Genomic DNA, 26,924 nt, shown 5'->3' with positions numbered 1-26,924 from the left:
GCCAACCTGGGAGATGGATCACACATGCAGGGAGAGTAGACTAGTGGGTGTGTGTGTGTGCTTCTTAGTTTGTCTACATCAGCCTTTCTACAGTTTCTTATCCAGTCTAACATTCAGTCAAAGACATTGAATACAAGACCAAGAAGGCCCAGTTCAGTTGTTCTTCGTATTGTTTCCATTCACACAACTTAGCCGCTGCCTACATCAAATTAGGAAGATGACTGAACTTTGAGATAGATGTGGAGCTGTTGCCGTGGTGATGTGATGATCACATCAAGGAGGAGCAAAACAACCACCAACGTCTGGTATAATAAGCACTGTAATGTTTCTGTTCCTTTAATCAGTCAGATCAGGTAGCTAGTCAGATGAAAACCTTATCAACATAACTATCTAAGATATGTCTGCTATCATGCTTCAATTTTGCCAATCACCAAAAATAAACTTTTGTTTTATTGAGAGGAAAATAAATCAAATGAATATGAAATAATTAAGAACATTAAATTGCTACTTAGACTGCCTGTCTGTGTCCTGCTTGTGTTCTGTATTACAACGTCATTATAGTTACAACAGACAAAGACGTTTGTCCAACATGTTGATGATGTCGTTAACAGTAACTTTGACGTGCGACCCCATTTGGCAAAAAAATAAAATCACAACACCACCATGTAACAAAACATTATGTAATCAACGGCCAATGTTTACTTCTTTAATTGGAGCTATTACAAAATCAGCCTGACAGTACTTTTGACAGTATTCAATCTGATGGAAGTATGGTTGGAAGTAACTGAAATGCATCAGAAAGGTATTAGGATGTTCAGAAGATCATCAGGCAATCATTTTGTCTGTGTTGAGTAAAATCATTGATGATGTTCTTTTCCCCCTCTGATTTAGTGGCTGGTCTTGTCCACTCTGTTCTAATGAGTCTTGAACAGCTTGTGGTCATTGTAGAGGGAAACAGAAGACACATGTGTTCCTGAGAGTCTTATCTTCTCAGTGATGGGGTCATAATATGTTGTAGCTTAATAAACCATTCAAAAGATAGAGCCATATTTGTAGGAAGAAAACAGAAACCACTCTGTTTATTAGAACGGCATCTAGTGTCTACAATGAAATAAGTGTTTCATTTCAGAGTTTCACTCGCGGACCGTTGTACAACATGTTGATCGTCATGTCCTTTAAAGTAACAGCAGACTAAGAGGTTTGTACAACATACCTTTCACAATAAAGTAGCACATGCACAGAAGGTATGGTTGTTTAGCTATTGGGGAGAGGCATCCAGAGAATCAGGTCACTCAGCCACTCAGAATATTTAAATGAACATGCTATTGGTACCACCTTTGTTTGTTGTTATCGAATGATAATTGTCCGCTCTCACGTATTTCCTGATTTGTGTTGTAATGGAAAATGCCAATCTTGAGTAAAGTCTGATTTAGCATCAGGCCAGGACGTCTGTGTTGAGTAAAGTCTGATTTAGCATCAGGCCAGGACGTCTGTGTTGAGTAAAGTCTGATTTAGCATCAGACTAGGACGTCTGTGTTGAGCAAAGTCTGATTTAGCATCAGGCCAGGACGTCTGTGTTGAGTAAAGTCTGATTTAGCATCAGACTAGGACGTCTGTGTTGAGTAAAGTCTGATTTAGCAGCAGACCATTCCTTCTCTAAATGTGACATAAAAACATCAAGCCGGGAGTGTAAAAGCTCCAGATTTGTGTGTGTGGGTCAGACGGAGCTGTAAGTTACAGCTGCAGTAGGCCTTAACGGCTTGTGTCATAATGGCAGATAAAGCCGTTTCTATACACTGCCAGTTGCAGCTCTCGCTGTGTGTGTCTGAGAGAGGAAAATGGCAGAAAAAGTGGGTGTGAAAAAATATTTTGCGGTCTGTTGTAGTGATTGTCTATGGGCTGTCGGTGTGTGTGTGTGTGTGTGTGTGTGTGTGTGTGTGTGTGTGTGTGTGTGTGTGATGAACAGCTGGCAGGGGGAATAAGTGCGTAGGGAGAGGTGATGGATGATCTAACAGGTGTTCTCTATAGCCCTCAGAGACACCTCGCTTATGAGCTGGAAAACACAGCCAGACAAACCACAACACAAACACTGCACCCAACACACAAACACACTATACTCTAACACAGCCAGACACAAAACACAGCACCCTAACCCAACCCAACATTGCATCCTAGCCCAACACACACATAGCCAACGCACCGAAACCCAAGACCCAGTTAGTCACACTGCACCACAACCCTACCCACAAACACACTGGAAAACAACCCGGCACACTAACCAAACACACAAAGCACCACAATCAAGGGAGACTCATTCAAAACAACAGTCAACAACCATAGTTCACGTTACAGTTTTAATATATTCAGTTATTTTCACCAAAAGTGATACAGACCTCATTGAATGATGAACACATTTTTGGTTACCTGGTCTGGGGAGACACAGAGTCTCCGGTCTGGGGAGACACAGAGTCTCCGGTCTGGGGAGACACAGAGTCTCCGGTCTGGGGAGACACAGAGTCTCAGGTCTGGGGAGACACAGAGTCTCAGGTCTGGGGAGACACAGAGTCTCAGGTCTAGGGAGAAACAAGAGTCCTGTTGAAATGAACATTGATGCTAATTTCTGACAATAGACTGTCACAGTGTAAAAAAATATGATGAGGTGTGTGTATGAGTGTGTACCGTATGAGAGGATGTTTAAGCATGAGAGAAACCATATCAATCTCTTTGCCTGCATGTAAGTGTGTATTTGCGTGACAGAGAATGAAAGAGAGGAAGAAGAATTGAGATTGGGAGACAGAAATAAATGTTGTGTATGTGTGAGTGTATGTGTGTTTTTGCATGCATGTGTATGAGATCTCTCCAAGGTAGCTGTGCATTTCTCCCTGTGTTGGAGGACTAGGGCTAGGGGGCGCTGTAGACTCTAGGCCTGGGCCAGGGCCAGTTTAAGGTCTCGGAGCAGCATGGAGCCCATGACACTCTTTTCTGTGTTGATGGTGATCAGGGCTGTAGACGACTCCCTCAGCTCCACCGTCACCAGCACCACAGCTCCACTACTGGCCGCCTTACCAGCAAACCTACAGGGAACAGGAGATACAAGACTGGGTTACAGCACTAACAGGATACTGGGTTACAGGACTGACTGGATACAAGATACAGGGTTACAGGACTGACTGGATACAAGATGCAGGGTTACAGGACTGACTGGATACAAGATACAGGGTTACAGGACTGACTGGATACAAGATACAGGGTTACAGGACTGACTGGATACAAGATACAGGGTTACAGGACTGACTGGATACAAGATACAGGGTTACAGGACTGACTGGATACAAGATACAGGGTTACAGGACTGACTGGATACAAGATACAGGGTTACAGGACTGACTGAATACAAGATACAGGGTTACAGGACTGACTGGATACAAGATACAGGACTGACTGGATACAAGATACAGGGTTACAGGACTGACTGGATACAAGATACAGGGTTACAGGACTGACTGGATACAAGATACAGGACTGACTGGATACAAGATACAGGGTTACAGGACTGACTGGATACAAGATACAGGGTTACAGGACCTACTGGATACAAGATACAGGGTTACAGGACTGACTGGATACAGGGTTACAGGACTGACTGGATACAAGATACAGGGTTACAGGACTGACTGGATACAAGATACAGGGTTACAGGACTGACTGGATACAAGATACAGGGTTACAGGACTGACTGGATACAAGATACAGGGTTACAGGACTGACTGGATACAAGATACAGGACTGACTGGATACAAGATACAGGGTTACAGGACTGACTGAATACAAGATACAGGGTTACAGGACTGACTGGATACAAGATACAGGGTTACAGGACTGACTGGATACAAGATACAGGGTTACAAGACTGACTGGATACAAGATACAGGGTTACAGGACTGACTGGATACAAGATACAGGGTTACAGGACTGACTGGATACAAGATACAGGGTTACAGGACTGACTGGATACAAGATACAGGGTTACAGGACTGACTGGATACAAGATACAGGGTTACAGGACTGACTGGATACAAGATACAGGGTTACAGGACTGACTGGATACAAGATACAGGGTTACAGGACTGACTGGATACAAGATACAGGGTTACAGGACTGACTGGATACAAGATACAGGGTTACAGGACTGACTGGATACAAGATACAGGACTGACTGGATACAAGATACAGGGTTACAGGACTGACTGGATACAAGATACAGGGTTACAGGACTGACTGGATACAAGATACAGGACTGACTGGATACAAGATACAGGGTTACAGGACTGACTGGATACAAGATACAGGGTTACAGGACTGACTGGATACAAGATACAGGGTTACAGGACTGACTGGATATACAGTGGCAAGAAAAATTATGTGAACCCTTTGGAAATACCTGGATTTCTGCATAAAATGGTCATAAAATTTGATCTGATCTTCATCTAGGTCACAACAATACACAAACACAGTCTGCTTAAACTAATAACACACAAACAATTATACGTTTTCATGTCTTTATTGAACACAGTGTAAACATTCACAGTGCAGGGTGGAAAAAGTATGTGAACCCTTGGATTTAATAACTGGTTGACCCTCCTTTGGCAGCAATAACCTCAACCAAACGTTTTCTGTAGTTGTGGATCAAACCTGCACAACAGTCAGGAGGAATTTTGGACCATTCCTCTCTATAAAACTGTTTCAGCAATATTCTTGGGATGTCTGGTGTGAACTGCTCTTGAGGTCATGCCACAGCATCTAAAATCGGGTTGAGGTCAGGACTCTGACTGGGCCACTTCAGAAGGCGTATTTTCTTCTGTTGAAGCCATTCTGTTGTTGATTTACTTCAGCCTAACATTCTCCTGCAAAATGTCTTGATAAACTTGGGAATTCATTTTTCCGTCGATGATCGCAAGCTGTCCAGGCCGAGGCAGCTTTGATGTTGGTGTGTTGTGCATTTTTTATCCACACAGTGTTGTGTGTTCCTTCTAAACAACTCAGCTGTAGTTGAATCTATCCACAGAATATTTTGGCAGTAGCGCTGAAGAACATCCAGGTGCACTTTTGCAAACTTCAGACATGCAGCAATGTTTTTTTTTGGATAGCAGTGGCTTCTTCCGTGGTGTCCTCCCATGAACACCCATCTTGTTATTTTTTTTTACGTATCGTAGACTCGTCAACAGAGATGTTAGCATGTTCCAGAGATTTCCGTCTTTAGCTGACACTATAGAATTCTTCTTAACCTCACTGAGCATTCTGCACTGTGCTCTTGCATTCATCTTTGCAGAATGGCCACTTCTAAGGAGAGTAGCAACAGAGCTGAACTTTCTCCATTTATAGACATTTTGTCTTACCGTGGACTGATGAACATCAAGGCTTTTAGAGATACTTTTGTAAGTCAACAATTCTTATTCTTAGGTTCTGGGATCTCTTTTGTTTGAGGCATGGTTCACATCAGGCAATGCTTCTCGTGAATAGCAAACTCAAATTTTGTGAGTGTTTTTTATAGGGCTACGCAGCTGTAACCAACATCTCTAATCTCGTCTCATTGATTGGACTCCAGGTTGGCTGACTCCAATTAGCTTTTGGAGAAGTCATTAGCCAAGGGGTTCACATACTTTTTCCAACCTACACTGTGAATGTGTAAATTATGTATTCAATATAGACAAGAAAAACACAATTTTTTATTTTATTAGTTTAAGCACACTATGTTTGTCTATTGTTATGACTTAGATGAAGATCGGATCAAATTCGATGAGTTGTGAACAACTGTAGCATTTTGGCGTTATAATAAGGTTGGTAGCAACATGGAAATCGTTGTGGAAATCTGTTGCTGCTCAAGTCCACTACAAAATCCACAATGCAATGCTCTTTCTAGCTACACACAATAATACCAAAGACAATATCAGCATGTAACGGAGCTAAACTCCTCTCACTGTCAACTGCATTTATTTTCAGCAAACTTAACATACGTAAATATTTGTATGAGCATAACAATATTCAACAACTGAGACATAAACTGATCAAGTTCCACAGACATGTGACTAACAGAAACTGAATAAATGTGTCCCTCAACAAAGGGGGGGGGGCAAAAACAAAAGTAACAGTCAGTAGTCAGTATCTGGTGTGGCCACCAACTGCATTAAGTACTGCAGTGCATCTCCTCCTCATGGACTGCACCATATTAGCCAGTTCTTGCTGTGAGATGTTACCCCACTCTTCCACCAAGGAACCAGCAAGTTCCCAGACATTTCTGGGGGGAATGACCCTAACCCTTACCCTCCGATCCAACAGGTCCCAGATGTGCTCAATGGGATTGAGATCTGGGCTCTTCGCTGGCCATGGCAGAACACTGACATTCCTGTCTTGCAGGAAATCACGCATAGGACGAGCAGTATGGCTGGTGGAATTGTCATGCTGGAGGGTAATGTCAGTATGAGCCTGCAGGAAGGGTATCACATGAGGGAGGAGGATGTCTTCCCTGTAATGCACAGCGTTGCGATTGCCTACAATGACAACAAGCTCAGTCCGATGATCCTGTGACACACCGCCCAAAACCATGACGGACCCTCCACCTCAATCCCGCTCCAGAGTACAGGCCTCGGTGTAACGCTCATTCCTTTGACGATAAACACGAATCCGTCCATCACCCCTGGTGAAACAAAACCGCGACTCGTCAGTGAAGAGCACCTTTTGCCAGTCCTGTCTGGTCCAACGACGGTGGGTTTGTGCTCATAGGCGACGTTGTTGCCGGTGATGTCTGGTGAGGACCTGACTTACAACAGGCCTACAAGCCCTCAGTCCAGACTCTCTCAGCCTATTGCGGACAGTCTGAGCACTGATGGAGGGATTGTGAATTCCTGGTGTAACTCGGGCAGTTGTTGTTGCCATCTTGTACCTGTCCCGCAGGTGTGATGTTCAGATGTACCGATCTTGTGCAGGTGTTGTTACACGTGGTCTGCCACTGCGCGGACGATCAGCTGTCCGTCCTGTCTCCCTGTAGCGCCGTCTTAGGCGTCTCACAGTACGGACATTGCAATTTATTGCCCTGGCCACATCTGCAGTCCTCATGCCTACTTGCAGCATGCCTAAGGCACATTCACATAGATGAGCAGGGCATCTTTCTTTTGGTGTTTTTCGGAGTCAGTAGAAAGGCCTCTTTAGTGTCCTATGTTTTCATAACTGTGACCTTAATTGCCTACAGTCTGTAAGCTGTTAGTCTCTTAATGACCGTTCAACAGGTGCATGTTCATTAATTGTTTATAGTTCATTGAACAAGCATGAGAAACAGTGTTTAAACCCTTTACAATGAAGATCTGTGAAGTTATTTGGATTATTACGAATTATCTTTGAAAGACATTGTCCTGAAAAAGGGACTTTTTGTTGTTGTTGCTGAGTTTAGTTAGCTGTAAAATTGCCTAAACAAACTGTACTATCAATTTCGGAGTCTACAATCTCACCATGTTGGGACAGCAGGTAGCCTAGTGGTTAGAGCATTGGGCCAGTAACTGAAAGGTTGCTAGATTGAATCCCCGAGCTGACAAGGTAAAAATCGGCCGTTCTGCCCCTGAACAAGGCAGTTGCCCATGCTACGTCAATGGGCCGCGCGGTGCATTCTGGGCAATTCTGGGACAAGGAGCGCTCTCCTTCAAGGAGTGAATGTGAGTCTATTGGGTGCTAGCTAAAAAACCCAACATTAGCATGAATTTAATCAACAAGAAGTACAACATTATAAATATTTTAGTAGTATCGTATAGCTTTGGAATTGTGACATAATGTACTTTAGAGGAAAATAGACACATTTCTCGACATATACACTGACTTTGAGAAGGGATTGCGTGGCGATTAGCTTAGCAATCACGTGACACAGCATGACAACGTGAACGCGATTGGTCGAAAGTCTGCTGGGTGGGGTGTTATATGTTCCTTATTTCACTGGATTCCCATCTCATTTCTATAATATCTCTGGCAACTGCACCATGCAATGCACCCTGGACTAAAGTGGAAGACAAACAGGAAAAATGTCCTAGACCATCCGTTAAGTTAGACATTTCTCGAGGTAGGAATATCGCAAAATTATGATCAATGGCTCATTCGAGAGAAGACATCCTTCCAAGTTATGACATCAGCCAGTATTGAAATCTGACATGAGACGTTTTTGCGATCTAAATGTCGTATTCCTATTAACTTCCAGTGTAGTGAGAGAGACTATCACGGTGCTACGTCATATTGGCCGGATTTCTGCCTGCGTGAACGGCAATAATTCAGATACACATGAAAACTGAAATTACCCGGGGAATCGAGAGAACATCACTCAGAGATGCACAAGAACAATATAACTTTAAAAATGGATGAACCTTTCCTTTAACACACACCAAGCAGGCCCTCATAAATCCTCCATTAATACAATTCCCAAACACTACAAATCATGTAATTACCCAGCATTAGTGAGGGGGTGTCAGAGAGAGGGAGAGACAGAGAGATAGCCAGTCTATTATCCAGCTGACTAAAAAGCCATTAAGGAGGAGACACACTCCTTTTGTCAATCAAACATTCACCCCCTTTCCCCAGAGAGAGCAATAGTGTGTGTGTGGGGGGACCCTCCCTCCCCCAGGAGAATTCTCAGCAGCCCGGTTTCCTAGGATACCAGCCCCACAGACAGGGGGACTAAAATGGGGCACACATGGTGCCCATTGAGGGTGCTAACAAGAGCCAGGCAGCGGGCCTGACCCGGGGTGACCCAACCCCTCTTTAGGGTGACAGGCCTGTGCTGGGCCCCCTTCTCCCTCTTCCCTGTCCCCTCTGGTGCCCCACGTGGCTGACAGGCTGACACCACCCAGCCATCTGCCTCCGTTTAGCACTACATCCCTGGGACAAAGGCCCCCCGTGGACCCCTGGTTAGGCCTGACAAATACCCCACAAAGACCCGCTCTTAGAACTGACAAGCAGCCCTCCCTCAGGCCTGACAATAACTCAGTGAAGAGGAGAGGAGCCCCCCACAGCAGATAGAGAAGGATCAGAGCATGTTAGGAACAGGCCTGCAGACAGGACCAGGGGCCACTGGGCTGGCTATGTCTCTGTCTCTGGGTATAGCTAAACACCACGACCACCATCCACCAACTAACACCCTATGGGATAGGGAGGAGGACACAGCTTATGGGATAGGGAGGAGGACACACATATGTGCACACACACACACAACAGTGTGTCTGGCTGTGCCTCTGGGGAGCAGCTAAATTACCATCAACAGAGGAGAGGGAGTTTATCAGGCAGCTCTCAGTCCTCTCAGACTTAATTAAAATATTAGCCACTTCAACAGGACACACTCCACTGAAAACACCACTAATCCCTCTCTCCTTCATTCTACCCTTCCACTCTCATTCTACCCCTCCACTCTTTCATTCTACCCCTCCACTCTTTCATTCTACCCCTCCACTCTTTCATTCTACCCCTCCACTCTTTCATTCTACCCCTCCACTCTTTCATTCTACCCCTCCACTCTTTCCTTTTATTTTCTCGTTTAGCAATTGTGTAGGCCTAAATGTCATTTTTCAAATATACCAATCTAACGACGCCAAACTAAAAGCGCCGGCTACCAAAAACAGAGCTTTAGATATGTTTTAAAAAACTGCACAAACAATCATTTTAAAAGCCCTACCCAGCCACTGTGTCCTGTGCTATAACCTCTTTCCACGTAAGCTGCCTGAGGTGTGTGGTCACTGTGGCTTAAGGATTTTAGGGATGGGGGGGTATCTCTCGCTCTCTCTTCAGGCCAGAAAACAGTATGTTTGATTTGTCAGTGGTTGGTGTGCTTTAAGTGTCTCTCTGTGGGTGTTACTTCGTGTACAGGTCTGTCTGGTTGGTGCATGGTGAAACATTGTATCCTATAGTTCTGAGCTGTAGGCATCTGGACAGGATTCTCCCTGGTTCTGATTTCACACCGAGGACTAGAGACGACACACTGAGGTGACCCCCCCCCCCCCACACACACACATCATGAAAAAAAACTAAACGTAACGGAGCACAGTGAAGTCCCGAGGAGCATCCATTTACAAACCAGACGTGAGCGCAACTACACACACACACAGTAGGGGTGATAGTGGTCCTAACCAGGTCATTGGTATGCCCATGCTCTCCCCAGGCAGGCGTGAGAGGGGCTAAACACTGGATTAATTGCAGCGTATGAAAAGAAAAGCAAACGATAACCCCCGGACTTAGAGAGGAGGGATTGGCATCGATCGGCAGACTGCTGCTAAGCATCACTCTCCAATTATGTGTGATTCTCCTCAGTGGAAAGAGCCTCTCCCTGATGCCATCTGCCTCCAGTACACCTCCAACACCCCGCCATGCAAACACTAAGTGGGCTTCACCTTTACATTCAACCTCAGGCTGGGTCAGGAAGAACAAGGATCAGTCTGCCACCCACCACAACCGACTGGCTGTACGAGAGACGTTACTGGATTGGATTTATGTAGAGCTTTTCCAGCATTTTACATTATATGAATACTCAACCAAAAATTCCCCCAAAACATTCAAGCAAACATTTGAAGTAAACATATGACTGGTCAGACATATAGCGGCTGCCTGGTAGACAACACTAACAGGCCCTGGCTGGTTAAAGCCATTAATGCAGCAGCATGCACCCAGCAACCCCACACTGAGCTGAGCTGAACTGGCCTTCACTGGCCATGTGGACAGATGAGTGTCCAAGACCAAGTGTCCTTCAGCAGGTTGGTCAGATCAGACCAGCTACAGCCAGATGGGTACTGCTATTAACCCCTATTAGAGAGCAGTACATTTCCCAGAACACCGCCATACGGACACTGAGTGACCACACTGCAGCCCATATGGACACTGATGACCACTAGAGAGAGGGAGATAGAGGTGTGTGTGTTGACCACTACACAACAGGGGAGATGAAGGGATAAAGAACACTTCACAAGGACAGTATACAGATGTGTTAACTAATGCTGAGTTGGGGATGGGGAAGAGAGAAGACTCACACTCAAACACAGACATTGTTAGCAGTGTTATTGGATATGTTCATAACCATTGCTACTACTGTTATTATTTGGTGGCACATTCAACAATAAAGCTCACAAACCCTCTAAAAACCGAATAATAAAAAATAAATAAAAGCGCTTTGGGCTGCAATTTGTTTGTATTATAGGTGATAATCAAATAATGATTTTTACGAGTAATAAAATTATGGGATAAAATACTGAACATCCTCGTTAATTTAAGACTAATAGGACAAAAAGTACATTTGTATTTAACTCCATTTCAGTCATCACCAAATGGAAATAAAATTGGATATATAAATATGTTATATTGAAGCAAAGTAAACATACAGCTTAAAATTCCCAAGGTGCACTTTTAAAAATGAAGGTCTCTAACCAACCAATGCATACAAATACGATCACATTTGCTTTCAAACGGAGTGAAAAATAGAGCAGATTTATTCTATTCCCCCTGTTTAGACACAAACAAGAACAGCTTTTTCTACATTTGCTTTTCTGCTTGATTTATTGCCAGCCTCCTTTCCATCAATCTATTGGGCTGTGTTGAGGTGGTTAGGTTTTCCTCCGTTAGTAAGGGCAGCTTGTAGAGTAGCAGTGCTGCACCCTGCTGGTGATGAACAGGACTGCATGGCTGAGAGGGAGAAGAGATGCACTATACACCCATGTACACACGCGCACAAACCAAAGATAACCCGATATGCAGCTAGCATTCTTCCTTAAATTATTCTAATAGCCACAATATCAAATGTAATATAGTATTGTGGCTAATACCACCACACAATATAAACGTGATACCATGTAAGATCATCACTTCAAGGCTGAACCCTGACCTCCAGGGAGAGCGCCTCATTTGTGTGCTGGTGCCCAGGCAGGAGAGGCCTGTCCCTAGGGAGGAGGAGAGGGGGTCCTAGTGGAGTTCACCTCCATCACAGTAACATTAATGCAGTGTGACCTCCACAATGAGCTCTCAGTGTGTGTCTCCCCTCACATCGATCCTTCCTGTGTGCATTTGTGTCAACACTGGTCTATGTGTGTGTGTGTGTGTGTGTGTGTGTGTGTGTGTGTGTGTGTGTGTATGTGTGTGAGAGAAAGAGTGTGCACTAGTTGTGCAGCATCAATATAACCCACCTATGAGATACCTCTTCGGTAATTTCAGATCTGAAGAAAACCGTGGACGGCTCCACCTAACGCAACTTCCAGTACACCTATCTGACTCCTTTAGATGTGCAGAAGGGGAGGCTGCTAGCCCAGGGGTCGTCTTTGGACCAGGTCCATGTCATCATTGCGAGACCAGAGGAGAGCGTGTCGTCATTAAAGGACAGTGAGGAGAGTGTAGCTTCCTCCCCAGCCGTCAGCCAGCCAGGCAGCAGAGAGAGATTGATAGCCCAGAGTCATTTGTCCTATTGGTTATTCTAAATGAAGTATGGGCTTATTGGAGGCAGGCCTCTCCCACCGGCTAACATTGATTTCCACTCACTCTCCTCCACTCCTCCTAGCTCCCTGTAACCTTGTGCTAGTGTCTCATTCCTCCTCTTTCTTTTTCCTTCTCTCCATCTCTCCCTTTCTCCCCCTTGGTTTTTCTATCCCCTTCTGTTTATCCCCCGTCCTCCCTCTCTCCCCCTAAGATCCCTTATTTTCAGACAGTTGGATAGACAGGGAGGGAGGTAGAGACAAAGTAAAAGAAGGACAAAGTGGGAGACAGATGGAAAGATAGGAGAGACAGAAAGAGGGACAAAGAGGAAGTGAAAGAGAGACAGGTGAGGAAACAGAGAGAGAGAGAGCAGGAGAGAGATAGATGGAGGGGTAATTATCCGTCAGGTGTGTGTGTGTGCGTGACGGAGAAGGAAGCTCATTAGCACACCCTGTGTACACCAATTACACAGCAAGACTTCACACACACCGTTCTCTAGGCATTCCCCTGGCAGATCCGTCTCAGGCAGGGACACACACAGATAGTCAAACACATACGTGCAAAGCAGAGCCGAAAACACACACACACACGAGTTTGTTTTACTATCGTTGTGGGGACCAAACAATTAATTCCCATTCAAAATGCCAATCGCTAACCTTAAATAGCCACACAAAAAACAAAAACACACACCTGTGGACGTTGTCTTGACTGGATGGAACCACTCCCAGGTTGGCCACGGTTGCCACTGGTCTGCTGATTGGTTGGCTGGTCATGTTCTCTGCTGCCATGGTGATGATTGCCGAGCTCTCGTTCATGCCCAGAAGTTTACCTGATTGGGTGAGGAACAGTTTAGTGAAATGAGGCACTCACATCACATCTAGAGGTTGCTTTGCAGGTGCGCGGCAGAATACTATTCATTGACTGCACTCAATACCCAGTGACACACAGCCAGCACACTCTCCTCATTCTGACAGATGACAGGAAATGAAAATAGTGCTTGAGAGCTTGACTGTGCGGAAGATGAAGAAAGAAAGTGCACCTAACATGCCAGAAATAGTTTTTAATGAGGACTGGAGTGAATGGCATAGGGAGGGATGGAGGCAGGTTAGAGTGAGTGGGGTGTGTGTGTGCGGGGGGGGACACTACTCCATTCAGGTCAAAATAACAAATCTGTTTAAAGGCCACCTAAAGAGAAGGAAAGTTGTTCAGTTGAAAGAATCTTCTTTAAATCTAGCCTTTGTCTCCTCTTCTCCCTGATTGATGTGAGGAGTAGAGATCAGAATACAAATCTAGTGAATGAAGATTCATTAATGAATTAACCAGACGAGGAAGGCATTAGTAGACACTTAGAGAAGAGTGGTGGCCTACATACCACATTCTCTCAACAGCTCTCCTTGGTGTGTGTATGTGAGAGTGTGTGTTTACAAGTTATTTCAGCCACTCTTGGAGGACCATTGAAGTTGAATGGAAAATGTATCTTTATTATGACGCATTTCTGCATTAAAGCCTCCATAAAAAGCAGGCCTGTATTATTGGCATCACTTATGAAGCCATTAACAACAAACTGCCTTTGTTGCTGCTTTGACTGGTCTGACTACAGCACACGGCTCAGTAGCACTTTTTTTTAACAGTGACTTATCCTAAACACCATGAAATACAGAGTGATTGGTCATGTTGATGATAATGTAGCTAATGTTTAGTCTGACTGTGTAAGATAATGATTATGATATTTTTTGTAGTTAACACTGTATGAAATCTCACCTTGCTCCTTGCGGAAGTCCAGTTCGGTCATGGTGATGGGCAGGAGGAGTTCCCCTATGGCAGGCTGGATGGACACACTGAAATGGTCCTCCTTCGTACTAATGGACAAACAGGACAACAGTGAGTGTTGAAGGGCCACAACTATGTTACTGTGTTATGTTTCTGTCTGTGTGTTTTATAGTACTGTAGTGTTTTGCAATATACCTAATAACAAAATCAAGCTACCGGTAATGCTAAAAAAATTGAAATTAGGGATGTATGTGAAATTTTCTCTGTTCTGATTGCCATACAAAACAAACTGGGTGATTGGCATTTTGGCACGGATTGATTTGCTCTGTACCCCAAAAAATTCTGATCAGCCTATTGATCAGCGAACGGTGCAGAGCAGAAAGGTGGTGGCATAGACTGCTGTTCTTTTCTGCTCTGGGAAGTCAGAGCAGAGTTCATTAATGAGGGGGATAATTGTTATCTCTGAAACAGGATCAATGGCGGGTGATGCCTCATCTGGGAGTCAGGTCAGAAAGGAGAGGAGGAAGAGGAGGGGTAGAGAAGAGATAACAGACCGGAAAGGGGGAGTTTTCTTCTACAGCTAGAAGAAAAGCAAGTTAGGGATAGGAGGAGGAGGAAGAAGAAGAGGAGGGAGAAGAGGAAGAGAGCCATAGCTGTTTCCGCCTCACTGTGTATAAAGACAGGGTATCTTACCACAGCTGGAAGTTGGCTGCTTGTGTTGAGTCGTTGAAGTCGATGCCCATGAAAACAGTCACTGAGGCCTCTGGCTCCAGACACTCTGAGAACAGAGAAGAGGAGGATGAGAGGAAGAGAGGAGTGAGTGAAAATGGCAGAGGGGGAGGGAGAGGGCAGAAGAAGAAAGGGAAGAGAGGAGAGGAAGAAAGGAGTGAGTGACCAGAACAGATAGCGAGGGAGTGGTCAAAGGAAGAAGAGAGAGATGGAAGAGGGAAGACAGGAGAGGAAGAGAGTGACAAGGGAGGGGGCAGAATGAGAGAGAGGAGGGCATTAGAGTGGAACAGACAGACAGGCATGCAGAAAGACACTACTTGTGTTTTCTACTTCACAAAGCCAGGCCACTGCGTGTGAGAAATCCATCTTTCAATCTCATCCTCCGCAACAATGAGACCAAAAAAGAATAGCCTATTTCCAAAACAACAGGTTTGTCAAAGAGAACATCAGGGTCTGAAGAGAGAGTGAAGGAGAGGAAAAGAGAGAGACAAAGGGAGGGAGGAGATGGCTATGTATAAAGTAGGACAAGAGATAGGGATGAGAGAGACGAGGAGGGAAGAGGGAGAGAAGGAGAAAGACATGGCGCAGAGAGATCTGTGAGGTAGAGAAAGTGAGAAGGATGAGGGAGAAAGAGGAGACAGATGGACAGAGTCATCCTCTATGCTCTCCTGAGCAGCCCTGTGTTTCTCTGTGGAGTGGAGGTGTTTTAGCGTGGAACTCCGTTTCACCCAGAGGAGAGGACCCTGGACACCAGAGGACAGACACTGAAAACAGAGACATCAAACACTCCTGCCTCAACACTCCTCTTCTCAACACTCCTCTTCTCAACACTCCTCTTCTCAACACTCCTGCCTCAAAGGTGCTTTATGTCACCCCTCTTTCTCTCTTCCCTTCCCCATCTCTAACTTCTTCCCTCGTTCATCTCACTCTTTTCTCCTCCTCATCCCCCTCTAAATGTTAGTTTTGAGATGAAGGTGGACTTTACTACAGTAGATGAATACATGTAGATACAGGTGTGGAAGCACCAGATATGTTGAAACACATTGTGAGCCATGCTACTGTAGGAACAGTGCTCCGTATCATTTATTTTTAAGACATTGAGATAGAGTTAGGTATTTCTTCCGCATTCACTTTCTTCTGCTCAATTTGAAAACCGACTCCACACACACACACACACGCTCCAAACTCAATCGATCCCAATTACCCAGTGTTTGGCAGCCTGAGTTCCTTCAATGCCCAATCAATCCACAGCCAATTGAAGCTTTTAACGTGCTTGAGCGCACACCACTTTTCTATTTTCATCTCTTATTTTGCTTTTCTTTGATGTCTGCAGGGAGAGTTGGCCCAGAGGTGTGTGTGTGTTATGAATGGAGATATTCTCTAATCAATATGGCCTCCCAGGGATTATGTGGATTAATACGCACACTCTCAGCTATAGAAGATTATAATAGAAAACAAGGTCTTTATGGTTTCCTATCATATAGGCTTATAGTCCTCCATAGTATAATGACCTACTAATACAGGGTCTGGAGTGACCAGCAGAGAACTTATTTTAAAATGTCACGGAACATAAGAGGCCTCATATAGAATTGTAAGAACGAGAGGTCATACCTGTATGTGCAAATGAATTTGTTTTACATTAAAATCATTAGGTCCTGGATGGCAGCGTAATGCAGGGTAGTTAAGGCCTTTCCCTCGAGATGACATAATACGTAACCTGGATGATGTTTCTCGCTCTCTCGGGAGAGGCTATAGGAGGACGGGCTCATTGTAATGGCGGGAACGGAATTAATGGAAGGAGTCAAACATGTGGTTTTCATATGTGTGATACCGCTCCATATATTCCATTCCAGCCATTACAATGAGCTTGTCCTATATACACAGTGTACAAAACATTAAAAACACAGTTGTCGTAATATTGAGTTACATCTACACTGATTGAAGTGGATTTGTGACATCAGTAAGGAATCATAGCTTTCATCTGGTCAGTCTCATTGAAAGAGCTGATGTTCTTAATGTTTTGTACACTCAGTGTTCACCCTCGATTTATTCCACATTTTGTGGGATTAAGATGGATATAAGTCATTTTTTGAATCAACGATCTACACAAAATGTCATGGCAAAGTCGAAGAAAAATTCTAACATTTGTAAAAGAATATCATGAAAAATAAAACACGTTGATTAGATGAATATTCAACACCGAGTCAATCAATAAATGTTAGAGTCACCGTTGGCAGCGATAACAACTGTAAGTCAAGAGCGTCGCCCGTGGATTGCCCGTGGATTGTGCAACATTTTCTCATTATTATTTTCAAAATTCTTCAAGCTCAGTCAAATCGGTTGATGATGACAACCATCTCAGAGATTTCAGATAAAAAATGTAACCCGGCCAGTCAGGACCATTCACTGTCTTCTTGGTAAGCAAGTAGTTTTTTTTTTGTTTTTGTTTTTAATTTTACCCCTTTTTCTCCCCAATTTCGTAGTATCCAATTGTTGTAGTAGCTACTATCTTGTCTCATCGCTACAACTCCCGTACGGGCTCGGGAGAGACGAAGGTTGAAAGTCATGCGTCCTCCGATACACAACCAACCAAGCCGCTGCTTCTTTAACACAGCGCACATCCAACCCGGAAGCCAGCCGCACCAATGCGCCGGAGGAAACACTGTGCACCTGGCCACCTTGGCTAGCGTACACTGCGCCCAGCCCGCCACAGGAGTCGCTTATGCGCGATGAGACAAGGACACCCTTACCGACCAAGCCCTCCCTAACCCGGGCGACGCTAGGCCAATTGTGCGTCGCCCCACGGACGCTGCAGTACAGCGCCCTTAACCACTGCGCCACCCGGGAGGCCCCTTCTCCAATGTAGTTTTGGCATTGTTTTTTAGGTTGTTGTCCTGCTGAAAGGTTCCTGGTGGAAAGCAGGCTTTCCTCTAAGATGCCTGTGCTTAGCTCCATTCCGAAAATGTTTTATCCTGAAAACTCCTGAGTCCTTAACGATTGATTACAAACATACCCATAACATAACGCAGCCACCACTATGCTTAAAAATGTAGAGAATGGTACTCAGTAATGTGTCGTATTGGATTTCCTCCAAACACAACACTTTGTATTCAGGACTAAAAGTGAATTGCTTTGCCACATTTTTTGCAGTATTACTTTAGTGACTTGTTGCAAACAGGATACATGTTTTGGAATATTTTTATTCTGTACAGGCTTCCTTGTTTTCACTCTGTCATTTAGGTTAGTATTGTGGATTAACTTCAATGTTGTGGATGCATCCTCAGTTTTCTCCTATCACAGCCTTTAAACGCTGTAACTGTTTTAAAGTCACCATTGGCCTCTTGGTGAAATCCCTGAACGGTTTCCTTCTTCTCCAGCAACTGACTCAGGAAAGACACCTGTATCTTTGTAGTGACTGGGTGTATTAATACACCATCCAAAGTGTAATTATTAACTTCACATGCTCAAAGGGGATTTTCCATGTCTGTTTTTATTATTTTTTACCAATCTACCAATAGGTGCCCTTCTTTGCGAGGCATTGGAAAACCTCCCTGGTCCTGGTGGTTGAATCTGTGTTTAAAAATTCACCGCTCGACTGAGGACCTTACAGATAATTGTATGTGTGGGGTACAGAGATGAGGTAGTCATAAAACAAATGGATGATAAAAAACTATTATTGCACACAGAGTGAGTCCATGCAACTTATTCTGTGACTTGTTAAGCAAATGTTTACTTGTGAACTTATATCAGCTTCTTGATATGCCACACCTGTCAGGTGGATGGATTATCTTGGCAAAGGAGAAATGCTCACTAACAGGGATGTAAACACATTTGTACACAATTTTAGAAAAATAAATTTTTGTGCGTATGGAACATTTCGGGGAATTTTATTTCAGCTCATGAAACCAACACTTTACACGTTGCGTTTATATTTTTGTTCAGTGCATATACACTACATGGCCAAAAGTATGTGCTCGTCGAACATCCCAAAATCATGGGCAATAATATGGAGTTAGTCCACCTTTGCTCCTCTGACAGCCTACACTCTTCTGGGAAGGCTTTCCACTATATGTTGGAACATTGGTGCAGGGACTTGCATCCATTCATCCATAAGAGCATTAGTGAGGTCAGGCACTGATGTTGTGTGATTAGGCCTGGCTCACAGTCGGCGTTCCAGTTCATCCCAAACAAATGTGTTCGATGCATTTGAGGTCAGGGCTCTGTGCAGGCCAGTCAAGTTCTTCCACACCAATCTCAACATTTCTGTATGGACCTCGCTTTGTGCACGGGGTCATTGTCATGCTGAAAACAGAAAGGGCCTTCCCCAAATTGTTCCCACAAAGTTGGAAGCACAGAATCGTCTAGAATGTCATTGTATGCTGTAGATTTAAGATTTCCCTTCACTGGAACTAAGGGTTCGAGCCAGAACCATGAAAAACAGTCCCAGACCATTAATCCTCCTTCACCAAACTTTACAGTTGGCACACAATTTTTACGCACTACGCGGTTCAACACTCGGCGGTCCCGTTCTATAAGCTTGTGTGGCCACCAACGCTGAGCTGCTGTTGCTCCTAGACGTTTCCACTTCACAATAACAGCACTTACAGTTGCCCGGGGCAGCTCTAGCAGGGAAGAAATTTGACGAACTGACTTGTTGGAAAGGTGGCATCCTATGACGGGGCCTATAGTATTGAAGCAGTGTATTATGTCATCTAACTCACCTATAGTATTGAAGCAGTGTATTATGTCATCTAACTCACCTATAGTATTGAAGCAGTGTATTATGTCATCTAACTCACCTATAGTATTGAAGCAGTGTATTATGTCATCTAACTCACCTATAGTATTGAAGCAGTGTATTATGTCATCTAACTCAGCTATAGTATTGAAGCAGTGTATTATGTCATCTAACTCACCTATAGTATTGAAGCAGTATATTATGTCATCTAACTCACCTATAGTATTGAAGCAGTGTATTATGTTATCTAACTCACCTATAGTATTGAAGCAGTGTATTATGTTATCTAACTCACCTATAGTATTGAAGCAGTGTATTATGTTATCTAACTCGCCTATAGTATTGAAGCAGTGTATTATGTCATCTAACTCACCTATAGTATTGAAGCAGTGTATTATGTTATCTAACTCACCTATAGTATTGAAGCAGTGTATTGTGTTATCTAACTCACCTATAGTATTGAAGCAGTGTATTATGTCATCTAACTCACCTATAGTATTGAAGCAGTGTATTATGCCATCTAACTCACCTATAGTATTGAAGCAGTGTATTATGTCATCTAACTCACCTATAGTATTGAAGCAGTGTATTATGTCATCTAACTCACCTATAGTATTGAAGCAGTGTATTATGTTATCTAACTCACCTATAGTATTAAAGCAGTGTATTATGTTATCTAACTCACCTATAGTATTGAAGCAGTGTATTATGTTATCTAACTCACCTATAGTATTGAAGCAGTGTATTATGCCATCTAACTCACCTATAGTATTGAAGCAGTGTATTATGTCATCTAACTCACCTATAGTATTGAAGCAGTGTATTATGTCATCTAACTCACCTATAGTATTGAAGCAGTGTATTATGTTATCTAACTCACCTATAGTATTGAAGCAGTGTATTATGCCATCTAACTCACCTATAGTATTGAAGCAGTGTATTATGTCATCTAACTCACCTATAGTATTGAAGCAGTGTATTATGTCATCTAACTCACTTATAGTATTGAAGCAGTGTATTATGTCATCTAACTCACCTATAGTATTGAAGCAGTGTATTATGTTATCTAACTCACCTATAGTATTGAAGCAGTGCATGTTGAGTCCTGTGGGGCTCCTGTCTCCAATGTGGATCTGTTCCAGAGGGTGGTCTGTGGTGTTGGTCAGGCTGATCTGGACTGAGACCATGGTGGGCTGGTAGAGACAGGGCTGTCTGGGGAACTGGTACTGGGCTGACAGACCTTTACCTGTCATACGGTGCAGCAGGCCATGGCTCTTCTCTGGGACAAACGCTGGACCGCTCACCTGGAGAGGAAAGGCGAGAGAGAGGGGACAGAGCTGAGTAAACAGGGACACACACAGAGTGGACCAATGAGAATATGAGAAGGTCTGAAGAACAGAATGTTGGTTGATAACATTGACAAATATGGTCTTTGTATGTTGTTTTGGTGACGTAGGTCCAGCTCTCTTCATTAAATATCTACTTAACATAGGCTACTCCACTTACGACTGCAGAATAACTGAGGTTTTGTTGACAACGTATGCCTAGCTCTGTTCATTAACCATCAACCCTTCTTCCTGGAAAAAGGCCCATTTCAGCCATGTCCTAGAAAAGTGCCATATAAACCCAATGTATTATTATTATTCCTATACAGTGTGTCCCCAATCAAGCAGGTTAGTAGTGAGTGGGTGGGCTAGTCTGACGCAGCTCCATGGCAGGCTGATGGACTGCTCTGGCTTAATGAATGGGAACACTAGAGGACTGCTCTGGGCCTAGCCTGCCATTCAGCTTTCTATTAACAGAGCTTTTACCTTTTCAATAGCAGGAACTGTAATTACCATAGCATAGAGAGGCAGGACAAAACACCCTGTCAGGAGAAGAGGGAGAAACTTACTGATAAATTCTGGGGGTTAAGGAGTGTTTTTCTTCTTTATTTTCCCCTAGCAACATTAGCATGGTCCCTCGTTCATTCTGTATTCTGTTCGTTCTTTCATTCATTCTATTTTCTGTGCATTCTTATTCTGATTAACCGGCCTGACTCTTTTGACTTGTTGATTTGACAGTGGCAATGGCGTCCTCTCGACTCAAGATAATCTAGTCTACGTATAGTGGTACAAGCCATCTACTTTACACAGACAAAGACAGATGCAAGCAATCACAATTAGGCTGCATGCAAAAAAACAAATATACGCAAGCTGGCTAGGTGGTTTCATAACACTTTGCATAGGCACAAAACTCCACTCCACTGCAATACCCCCATCAACAACTGTTACAAAATGATACTTTTAATGAAGATTGAAGCTACTAGGCCTAAATGGTGTTACACATCATTTTGAGTTATCGGATGCCCACATCATGTCTCATTCATGTGTGAAAAGGCAAATAAAATATATATATATATTTTTTACACTGTTTAGTGGCTCAATCTTCATTAACAGTAAAAGGCTACCTTGTTGACACCCAGCCATGCAGTGACAGAACTGTCTCAACATCAGGACAATCACAGTTATACAGTGACAGAACTGTCTCAACATCAGGACAATCACAGTTATACAGTGACAGAACTGTCTCAACATCAGGACAATCACAGCCATGCAGTGACAGAACTGTCTCAACATCAGGACAATCACAGTTATACAGTGACAGAACTGTCTCAACATCAGGACAATCACAGTTATACAGTGACAGAACTGTCTCAACATCAGGACAATCACAGCCATGCAGTGACAGAACTGTCTCAACATCAGGACAATCACAGCCATGCAGTGACAGAACTGTCTCAACATCAGGACAATCACAGCCAGACAGTGACAGAACTGTCTCAACATCAGGACAATCACAGCCATGCAGTGACAGAACTGTCTCAACATCAGGACAATCACAGCCATGCAGTGACATAACTGTCTCAACATCAGGACAATCACAGCCAGACAGTGACAGAACTGTCTCAACATCAGGACAATCACAGCCATGCAGTGACAGAACTGTCTCAACATCAGGACAATCACAGCCATGCAGTGACAGAACTGTCTCAACATCAGGACAATCACAGCCATGCAGTGACAGAACTGTCTCAACATCAGGACAATCACAGCCAGACAGTGACAGAACTGTCTCAACATCAGGACAATCACAGCCAGACAGTGACAGAACTGTCTCAACATCAGGACAATCACAGCCATGCAGTGACAGAACTGTCTCAACATCAGGACAATCACAGCCATGCAGTGACAGAACTGTCTCAACATCAGGACAGTCACAGCCATACAGTGACAGAACTGTCTCAACATCAGGACAATCACAGCCAGACAGTGACAGAACTGTCTCAACATCAGGACAATCACAGCCATGTAGTGACAGAACTGTCTCAACATCAGGACAATCACAGTTATACAGTGACAGAACTGTCTCAACATCAGGACAATCACAGCCATGCAGTGACAGAACTGTCTCAACATCAGGACAATCACAGTTATACAGTGACAGAACTGTCTCAACATCAGGACAATCACAGCCATGCAGTGACAGAACTGTCTCAACATCAGGACAATCACAGCCATACAGTGACAGAACTGTCTCAACATCAGGACAATCACAGTTATACAGTGACAGAACTGTCTCAACATCAGGACAATCACAGCCAGACAGTGACAGAACTGTCTCAACATCAGGACAATCACAGTTATACAGTGACAGAACAGTCTCAACATCAGGACAATCACAGCCAGACAGTGACAGAACTGTCTCAACATCCGGACAATCACAGCCATACAGTGACAGAACTGTCTCAACATCAGGACAATCACAGCCATACAGTGACAGAACTGTCTCAACATCAGGACAATCACAGCCATATAGTGACAGAACTGTCTCAACATCAGGACAATCACAGTTATACAGTGACAGAACTGTCTCAACATCAGGACAATCACAGTTATACAGTGACAGAACTGTCTCAACATCAGGACAATCACAGCCATGCAGTGACAGAACTGTCTCAACATCAGGACAATCACAGCCAGACAGTGACAGAACTGTCTCAACATCAGGACAATCACAGCCATGCAGTGACAGAACTGTCTCAACATCAGGACAATCACAGCCATGCAGTGACAGAACTGTCTCAACATCAGGACAATCACAGCCATGCAGTGACAGAACTGTCTCAACATCAGGACAATCACAGCCATGCAGTGACAGAACTGTCTCAACATCAGGACAATCACAGCCAGACAGTGACATAACTGTCTCAACATCAGGACAATCACAGCCAGACAGTGACAGAACTGTCTCAACATCAGGACAATCACAGCCATGCAGTGACAGAACTGTCTCAACATCAGGACAATCACAGCCATGCAGTGACAGAACTGTCTCAACATCAGGACAATCACAGCCATACAGTGACAGAACTGTCTCAACATCAGGACAATCACAGCCAGACAGTGACAGAACTGTCTCAACATCAGGACAATCACAGCCATGCAGTGACATAACTGTCTCAACATCAGGACAATCACAGCCAGACAGTGACAGAACTGTCTCAACATCAGGACAATCACAGCCATACAGTGACAGAACTGTCTCAACATCAGGACAATCACAGCCATACAGTGACAGAACTGTCTCAACATCAGGACAATCACAGCCATGCAGTGACAGAACTGTCTCAACATCAGGACAATCACAGCCATGTAGTGACAGAACTGTCTCAACATCAGGACAATCACAGTTATACAGTGACAGAACTGTCTCAACATCAGGACAATCACAGCCATGCAGTGACAGAACTGTCTCAACATCAGGACAATCACAGTTATACAGTGACAGAACTGTCTCAACATCAGGACAATCACAGCCATGCAGTGACAGAACTGTCTCAACATCAGGACAATCACAGCCATACAGTGACAGAACTGTCTCAACATCAGGACAATCACAGTTATACAGTGACAGAACTGTCTCAACATCAGGACAATCACAGCCAGACAGTGACAGAACTGTCTCAACATCCGGACAATCACAGCCATACAGTGACAGAACTGTCTCAACATCAGGACAATCACAGCCATACAGTGACAGAACTGTCTCAACATCAGGACAATCACAGCCATATAGTGACAGAACTGTCTCAACATCAGGACAATCACAGTTATACAGTGACAGAACTGTCTCAACATCAGGACAATCACAGTTATACAGTGACAGAACTGTCTCAACATCAGGACAATCACAGCCATGCAGTGACAGAACTGTCTCAACATCAGGACAATCACAGCCATGCAGTGACAGAACTGTCTCAACATCAGGACAATCACAGTTATACAGTGACAGAACTGTCTCAACATCAGGACAATCACAGCCAGACAGTGACAGAACTGTCTCAACATCAGGACAATCACAGCCATACAGTGCATTCGGAAAGTCCAGGCTCTAGCTGGGCCACTCAAGGACATGGAGACTTGTCCCAAAGCCACTCCTGCGCTGTCTTGGCTGTGTGCTTAGGGTTGTTGTCCTGTTGGAAAGTGAACCATCGCCCCAGTCTGAGGTCCTGAGCGCTCTGGAGGAGGTTTTCATCAAGGATCTCTGTACTTCACCATAGGATGGTGCCAGGTTTCCTCCAGATGTGACGCTTGGCATTCAGGCCAAAGACTTCAAACTAGATTTCATCAGACCAGAGAATCTTGTTTCTCATGGTCTGAGAGTCTTTAGGTGCCTTTTGGTAAACTCCAAGCGGGCTGTCATGTGCCTTTTACTGAAGAGTGGCTTCCGTCTGGCCACTCTACCATAAAGGCCTGATTGGTGGAGTGCTGCAGAGATGGTTGTCCTTCTGGAAGGTTCTCCCATCTCCACAGAGGAACTCCGGAGCTTTGTCAGAGTACCATCGGGTTCTTCGTCACCTCCCTGATCAAGGCCCTTCTCCCCCGATTGCTCATTTTGGTGTAACAAAATGTAGAAAAAGGGAAGGGGTCTGAATACTTTCAGAATGCACTGTATATTGCCCATATACTAAGTAGGCTACTAAGAAGGCTCCTCCCTGCCTCAGACCGATACATGGATATCAACCCTGTGTTAATGAGAGTAAAGTGAGAGCTAAAACAAGTAGTTAACACCTGATTCCTTCTGTTACACCTGCTGCTGTTGGTGCTATGCTTTTACCTTGACAAGCTGAGAGACGAGGGAGTGAGGGGGAGAGAGAGAGACGAGGGAGTGAGGGGGGTAGAGAGAGACGAGGGAGTGAGGGGGGTAGAGAGAGACGAGGGAGTGAGGGGGGTAGAGAGAGACGAGGGAGTGAGGGGGGTAGAGAGAGACGAGGGAGTGAGGGGGGTAGAGAGAGACGAGGGAGTGAGGGGGGTAGAGAGAGACGAGGGAGTGAGGGGGGAGAGAGAGATGAGGGAGTGAGAGAGACGAGGGAGTGAGGGGGGAGAGAGAGGGAAATTATAAAAAGAGGTGTGTGAAATCTCACAACAGTGTCAAAAACCTCACAGTCAACAAAGATAAAAATGGTCCAAGTAAACACGTGCGCAAAGGTGAGAGTCAAACGAGGGGACGAATATAACTCCTAATTTCTGACTTGTGATGATGTGATATAACATGGGAAAGAGTGTCTAAGTTGTTGACAGTAGATGGAGGTGGGTGGACATATTGCCAGTCTCTTTCAGATTATACTGATAGGAGAAGAGAAGTGTGTGAGACATTCTCAGGACTGTCATGGTGTGGTAGTGTGGAGAATCAGTTTGAAATACAACAGGGTGGAACTCAAAGTGCTGACAAAACAAGTTAGTAAACAGAAACAGACTGGCTAATCACATTCAAAAAGTCCAGTTGTTCCTCCTACAATGACACACAGTAGAGGAGAGCAGGTTATCCCCATCCTCCCCTGGTAATAGCCAGCTCAGACGTGTCGTGTACCCCCAGACAGGAAGGGGGTCAAACAAACATTTGTCACGGTGCGGCGCCCTCACACTCGCCCGTCACGCCAACGGGGGAAATTTATCGGGCCACTTTTGTTCGTGTCAGAGCAGTCGTTGTCGATAAAGCTGGCCGTAATGTCTGCCACGCCTTCACAGAGCAGATTTACCTTCCTGACAAGCACATCCTGCTCCCTCCGCACTCAAGGTCCTGTTTAACACCCCCGTGAGGAGGGAGGGATGGAGGCTAGGACAGGGTTTCAAACTGCTTATCATCACCAATTTGACACAGCAGACAGTAA

The 26,924-nt window shown here is 44.4% G+C and overlaps 1 protein-coding gene across 4 annotated transcripts in view; it reads right to left on the bottom strand.

Annotated features, from left to right (window-relative positions):
• Positions 1–2,340: 2,340 nt before the first annotated feature.
• The window catches only part of LOC139408526 (AP-3 complex subunit beta-1-like), an 89,543-nt gene continuing 64,959 nt past the window's right edge, over positions 2,341–26,924 (bottom strand). For all 4 annotated transcript variants that reach the window (XM_071152518.1, XM_071152519.1, XM_071152515.1 and 1 more), the window contains exons 23-27: positions 20,787–21,015; positions 14,938–15,022; positions 14,236–14,333; positions 13,165–13,303; positions 2,341–3,074 (exon numbers count right to left, since the gene is read on the bottom strand). In XM_071152518.1, the coding sequence (XP_071008619.1) occupies positions 2,921–3,074; positions 13,165–13,303; positions 14,236–14,333; positions 14,938–15,022; positions 20,787–21,015 (705 nt within the window). In that variant the 3' untranslated portion in view covers positions 2,341–2,920. The remainder of the gene's footprint in view (positions 3,075–13,164; positions 13,304–14,235; positions 14,334–14,937; positions 15,023–20,786; positions 21,016–26,924) is intronic.

Source organism: Oncorhynchus clarkii, chromosome 5 (assembly GCF_045791955.1).
Source record: "Oncorhynchus clarkii lewisi isolate Uvic-CL-2024 chromosome 5, UVic_Ocla_1.0, whole genome shotgun sequence".
Taxonomy (NCBI): Eukaryota; Metazoa; Chordata; class Actinopteri; order Salmoniformes; family Salmonidae; genus Oncorhynchus; species Oncorhynchus clarkii.
The sequence above is the reverse complement of the archived record's forward strand: the minus strand, read 5'-3'. Positions and strand labels throughout refer to the sequence as shown.